This window comes from Micropterus dolomieu, linkage group LG17 (genome assembly GCF_021292245.1).
Source record: "Micropterus dolomieu isolate WLL.071019.BEF.003 ecotype Adirondacks linkage group LG17, ASM2129224v1, whole genome shotgun sequence".
Classification (NCBI taxonomy): domain Eukaryota; kingdom Metazoa; phylum Chordata; class Actinopteri; order Centrarchiformes; family Centrarchidae; genus Micropterus; species Micropterus dolomieu.
In genome coordinates, this window is record NC_060166.1 from 37,233,659 (window position 1) to 37,239,740 (window position 6,082).

The 6,082-nt window shown below is 40.7% G+C and overlaps 1 protein-coding gene across 1 annotated transcript; it reads left to right on the forward strand.

Annotated features, from left to right (window-relative positions):
- Positions 1–3,493: 3,493 nt before the first annotated feature.
- Positions 3,494–4,453, forward strand: LOC123985394 (olfactory receptor 11A1-like). Its single transcript, XM_046072870.1, has one exon. The coding sequence runs from the start codon at positions 3,515–3,517 to the stop codon at positions 4,451–4,453; it is 939 nt and encodes a 312-aa protein (XP_045928826.1). The 5' UTR covers positions 3,494–3,514.
- The last annotated feature ends 1,629 nt before the right edge of the window (positions 4,454–6,082 follow it).

The following is a 6,082-nucleotide window of genomic DNA, read 5'->3' on the forward strand; positions in this document are numbered from 1 at the left end:
TCCCCTGTAGTTTTGTTCTTCTTGGATTTTGTGGCTGTCTTCACAAAAGCCCATTTAGGGTATCCACAGGCTGTAAGTGCCCCCTTCAGGTGGTTCTGTTCCTTCTCTCTGGCTTGGGCGCTTGTTGGTATGTTTTCCGCTCTGTGGTGCAGTGTTCTCATGACCCCTAGCTTGTGCTCCAGTGGGTGGTGTGAATCGAAGAGTAGGTATTGGTCTGTGTGTGTGGGTTTTCTGTAAACACCAATCTGCAGGCTCCTGTCCTCTTCAATGTGTACAGCGCAGTCCAGGAAGGCCAAACTGTTGTTGTGAACATCTTCTCAGGCCAACTCCTCAGGTCAAGACTCTGCTGTCTACTTACATCTGAAGGACAGAGGACACTCGTTTGAGGACCACCAGGTGCACATTTTAGACAGAGAAGATGGATGGTTTGAAAGAGGTCTCAAGGAAGCATCTACACCAGGGTTGAGAAGCCGTCATTGAACAGGGGAGGGGGTCTACGCCACCACTTATCCCCCACTTACAATACTGTCCTTTCATCACTTCCCAGGAAACTCAACAAACGTAACCTATTGGCCTCTGGTGAAGATACCAACGATGGTCGTTCAGTCTTGGCCTCAGGTGAAGATACCAACGATGGTCGTTCAGTCTTGGCCACAGGTAGTCTCAACGACTGTAACGACTGTCGTCGCAGCAACAAGGAACACTAACGAACCAGCGGTATCGATGACCCGAGATAACGACCCCCTGAGGTTAAATAGCTGAGTTTCCCTGCCAGTCAGTCAGAACTGAAGAAGTCCTTTGGATAAGGGACGAAACGTCTTCCAGTAGCTTCAACCAAGTCCAGTTGCCCTTCATTTTAACCTTCGTTGGATAACTATGACCTGGATGACTGAGAATCTTCATAGACAAGAAAGTAAAAAGAAGATACAAGAAAAACGTAGCACAGAGTCCGATATCGATCCCCACCAGTAGCTGAAGTTTATCCAGTTTGTTGCACAGTGAGCGCACGAGAGAAATTCCTGGTAGCGGCGTGCAATGTCCTCTTCAGTGTAATCTCACCAGCGCACCGGACCTCCTCCTTCTCCAGCATTTTATAGCTGGAACAAAGGACAGTAAAGCCTTGACTGTCTAATAATTCCACGGACGACGTGAGAAAGGTGAGAAATAAATCCGCTGGTGTTGTTTCCCTGATGTTCATGAGCTAAACTAAGTTTACAGACAAAAACAAAACAAAGAGAGCGCACCAAGATACACATGACTGTCCTGAGCGTTGCCATTTTCCCTTATGTCAAGACAGTCTGTTCCTGTGATCCTTAGGGGGTTTTTTCAGTGTCCCAGGCAGTGGTCCAGAATAGTTAAGAAATAGGAAAACGATCTGCAAACGATCTCATCTTACTAGAATCATTGATAGGTTTGTTTTCATGGCCTTGTAAGGAAATCAGGAAGTCCTTGCTAATTTGTGTCACAATTTATATTCAGCTGTTTTTTGTCGACGTGGTCAATCAGATTTCACTTGCCTTTATTAGTGGGACATCGGGGAGGGGATTTTGGTCTAACTCTGGTACTCGGGACAGTGTCCCTATGTGGCACCCTCTTTAGGCCCCCACTCAGAGATTCCAAGATGGCCAGCTATTCTTAACTGTTGTTCACAGATCACAGACAACAGTCAACCTTCCTCCCAGTTGGTGTTACTAAACCTCCTCCACTAGTTCAGACTATTTCTCTACCAAAGAGAAGACCACCAATGAGGCCAAAGCCTGGTTACATGAGGGGACTTCCACTCCATTCTTAAAATTGCTTATAGTCTGGCTTTTTGCCTCAGACTAGTTTCCCACACAAGAACCTGCCAGATGCTGCTGACCCTAAAAACAACTCAGGGTTCAGGGTGATGGGAACAGGTAAACCCCTTCACTCTGACAATGTGTTGAATTTGGGAGGGGCTCCCCGGGGATTCATTCTGACGGAGAAGCGATAACACAATTTGGATGGAGGAATGATTCATTTATCTCCCTTGATTGGCAGATAAACCTCTAAGGAAGTTTATGTTTGGGGAGGGGGGCATTAGAGTCAGTGACAGTGGAGACCCGAGCCCTGTTGAGGAAGCTGTGCTCTTTCAAAAATCTTCAACCATCTCCACTTTCTTCTGAGGGTTGAGCTCTAGACTTTTCTGGCTGCGCCAGGTCAACAGATGGACCATCTGTTGACCTGTAGGTAGACTCATCCCCACCAGAGATGAGCCCAATGAGGGTGGTGTCGTCCGCAAACTTCAGGAGCTTGATGGACTGGTGACTGGATGTGCAGCTGTTGGTGTACAGGGAGAGAAGCAGCTTCACGTGCTGTTTCCTGTCTGTGTGTGCTGGCCTGTCTGCAGGTGGAGTCAGGCACGCTCAGCTGGGAGAGCTTGTCCTGCAGCAGGGCCGGGATGAAGGTGTTGAAAGCAGAGCTGAAATTCACAAGCGGGATCCTGGCGTAGGTTCCTGGGGAGTCCAGGTGCTGGAGGATGTAGTGAAGGGCCGTGTTCACTGCATCATCTACAGACCTGTTGGCTCTGTAGGCGAACTGCAGGGGGTCCAGGAGTGGGTCTGTGATGGACTGAAGGTGGGACAACACAAGGCGCTCAAAGGACTTCATTACCACAGAGGTCAGAGCGACGGATTTGTAGTCATTTAGTCCTGTGGTCCTTGTTTTTTTGGGGGACAGGGATGATGGTGGAGACTTTGAAACAGGCGGCACATGGCATGTTTCCAGTGAGGTGTTAAAAATGTCTGTGAACACCAGCACACAACAGGGCTCGGGTCTCCACTGTCACTGACTCTAATGGCCCCCTCCCCAAACATAAACACACTCCTGACCCCACACTTTACAACAATGCTCAACTGTGCTTTATGCTGAAGTTGTGTCATGTTTTGCACATACTTGTCAGCACTGTATTATCCTATTATTGTAATTTTTGTATACTTGTAAATTTTTTTACCTCCTTACGTTTTTATATATTTCTATTTAAGTTCATGCGTTCTGGAAGCACCAATTTATACCAAGGCAAATTCCTGGCATGTGAAAATGTACCTGGCAATAAAATTGATTCAGATTCTGATTAACATTTCCCAGTAAAGGCAAAACTTATTTTGAAAGCAAATATACTGCACCTTTATTTTTACTAAGCTATCTTAGCAATATTAAACCTCCTAAAAGTTAGCTTTTACATCAATTAGAAATCAGTTTCAATATTTGAGTTCTTTGATAATGAGGTCAGCCTGCTTCTGTGGGCGTCTCCTGACTTGAAAGTTTTAAGACGCAGAAGCAGAGTTTCAGTTCAGTTGGGAGAGACTCAGTCTGTCTGTGTTTAGTTTCTTATCTACACATTCTGTTGTCTTAAATACAAGAATGATGGTGGAAGGTATTTGTTGATTGCGCCTGAAAAATAATTTTAGTTTAGATTACTTCAGTATTTGTGGAAATGTAATTTGATTTGTGTAGTGTTTATTTTTTTGTTTTACGAGTCAAAAACAGCATCATGGTAAACTCAACTCATATTTCATACTTCATATTCAATGCCTATTTTTACAGTGACAATTTAAAATATTTATATTTCATTATTGTCATGTCTTTATATATGTTAATTATTGGTGCTAATCTTCTGCTCATTGTGGTTATCTGTATGAACAGAAGCTTACATGAACCTATGTACCTTTTTCTGTGCAGCCTGTTTGTAAATGAGCTGTATGGTAGTACAGGGTTGTTTCCATTCCTTCTGCTTCAGATTCTCTCTGACATTCACACTGTTTCTGCTCCCTTTTGCTACCTGCAGATTTTCTGTTTATATTCTTATGGAAGTATAGAATTTGCCAATTTAGCCATCATGTCTTATGACAGATATCTTGCTATCTGTTATCCTTTACAATATAATACACGTATGACATTTAAGAAGGTTGTCTTGCTTATTGGTGTATCATGGTTATGCCCATTTCTTATAAATGTTGTCACAGCATCTTTGCGTTCCCCTTTACAGCTGTGTGGGAACATTATCAATAAACTGTACTGTGACAACTACTCTGTTGTTAAACTGGCCTGCTCTGACACCACAGCCAATAACATTTATGGATTCATTGTCACTTCTCTCACAATCGTATGTCCTGTATCTCTAATCCTTTACACTTACGTGAAGATTCTTAAAGTGTGTTTTTCTGGTTCTAAACAGACCAGACAAAAAGCTGTCAGTACCTGCACTCCTCACCTTGCTTCTCTCTTGAACTTTTCTTTTGGTTGTTTCTTTGAAGTATTTCAGAGTAGGTTTAACATGAACAGTGTACCAAACATGTTGCGAATATTTTTATCATTATATTTCCTTACATGTCAGCCCCTTTTCAACCCTGTGATGTATGGACTGAATTTGTCCAAAATCCGTATCATATGTAAGAGTCTGAAATGTAGGATGTCCAACAGATTTTGTTAGCTTGAGCAGTAAATAATAATACTGTTCATCTCATTCTCAATACAAACATCTAAAAACATGCAAAGTCAATACAGATAAATATTGTAAGTTTGGTGCAGTCATTTGAGTCATTTGCAAAGTGTTCAATCTCACTTTCATAACTAACCCAAACCAGCTGGAAAAAACTAAACTCACGTCTCAATTTCTGAATACGTCATAAATATTTAATGCATGGATAATGTGTTTTTGTATTAGTTTTTAGGGGGGTTAGGAAATTTACTTTCCTTTGGTGATCACTTGTTTTGATACTGCCTGTGCTACTTTCATTCATAGTCGGGCATTTGTCGGCAAATAAGGATGAAGTATACAATTTGTCATTAACAAAGGTGTAAAGTAACAAAGTGCATTCATATGTAATGTTTTAGGTGGTTTAAAGGCACTGGTAATTGAATTGAGTATTGAAAGCTGTGGTAATTTCACAATATATTTTACATCACTGGTATACGAAGAGCTTAACTTACACAACACACAATATGTATATTTTAATGTTTGTTCACAGATTGTAATGGAAAATATTAAGAGATACAAACAGTATTTAACAATATAAGTACGGAGACTTGTTACTAGTACTAATCCTTGTTTTTATATGGAGGACAGTCTGCCACAATCAAAAATGAGTACAGAAATCAAAAAATGGTCAATAAATAAAGATTACATAAAAAAATAAATGTAAGCATTAATTAAATAATACAGTAAGACATAAATTGATATCTCTTTTGATTTACTTATTTATTCACATTTGTAGTTGTAATTACCTTATTTATTTTCTTTTTTAATATTTTTGTCTATATGGGTTGGTGATAAAACAGTGGATAAGACGCATACCTTTGGTGTGAGAGACCCGGGTTTGAATCCACTGCCACACACCATTGTGTCCCTGAGCAAGACACTTAACCCCTAGTTGCTCCAGAGCAATTGTAAGTCACTTTGGATAAAAGCATCAGCTAAATTTTTTCCTTTGCATGTTTTACCCTATTTATTTCCGCAAAGTTGTTTTTGATATTGTTTGTGCTACTGTGAATCACAGTGGGGAATTAAAGCACTCAAATAAGGATGAAGTGTGCACATTGTCATAAACAAAGGTGTAAGGTAACAAAGTGCATTCATCTGTACTGTTTTAGGTGCTTTAAAGGCACTGGTACTTGAAGTGAGTATTTATTCTTGACAATAATAAATGCTTAAAGCTGCAGACAGTAACTTCACCATATTACATCAGTGATTTACAAAGAGCTTAACTTAAACAACACACAATGTGTATTTTGATGTGTGTGTGTGTGTAAACATTCTAATTTGAAATGTAGATAATAATATATTACATATACACTGAATAAAATTATAAACGCAACACTTTTGTTTTTGCCCCCATTCATCATCAGTTGAACTCAAAGATCTAAGACTTTCTCTATGGACACAAAAGGCCTATTTCTCTCAAATATTGTTCACAGATCTGTTAAAATCTGTGTTAGTGAGCACTTCTCCTTTGCCGAGATAATCCATCCACCTCACAGGTGTGGCATATCAAGATGCTGATCAGACAGCATGGGGATTGCACAGGTGTGCCTTAGGCTGGCCACAATAAAAGGCCTTAAG

Coding starts and splice junctions, on each gene's coding strand:
- LOC123985394 (XM_046072870.1), top strand. CDS start 3,515: ATGGTAAACTCAACTCATATTTCATACTTCATATTCAATGCCTATTTT.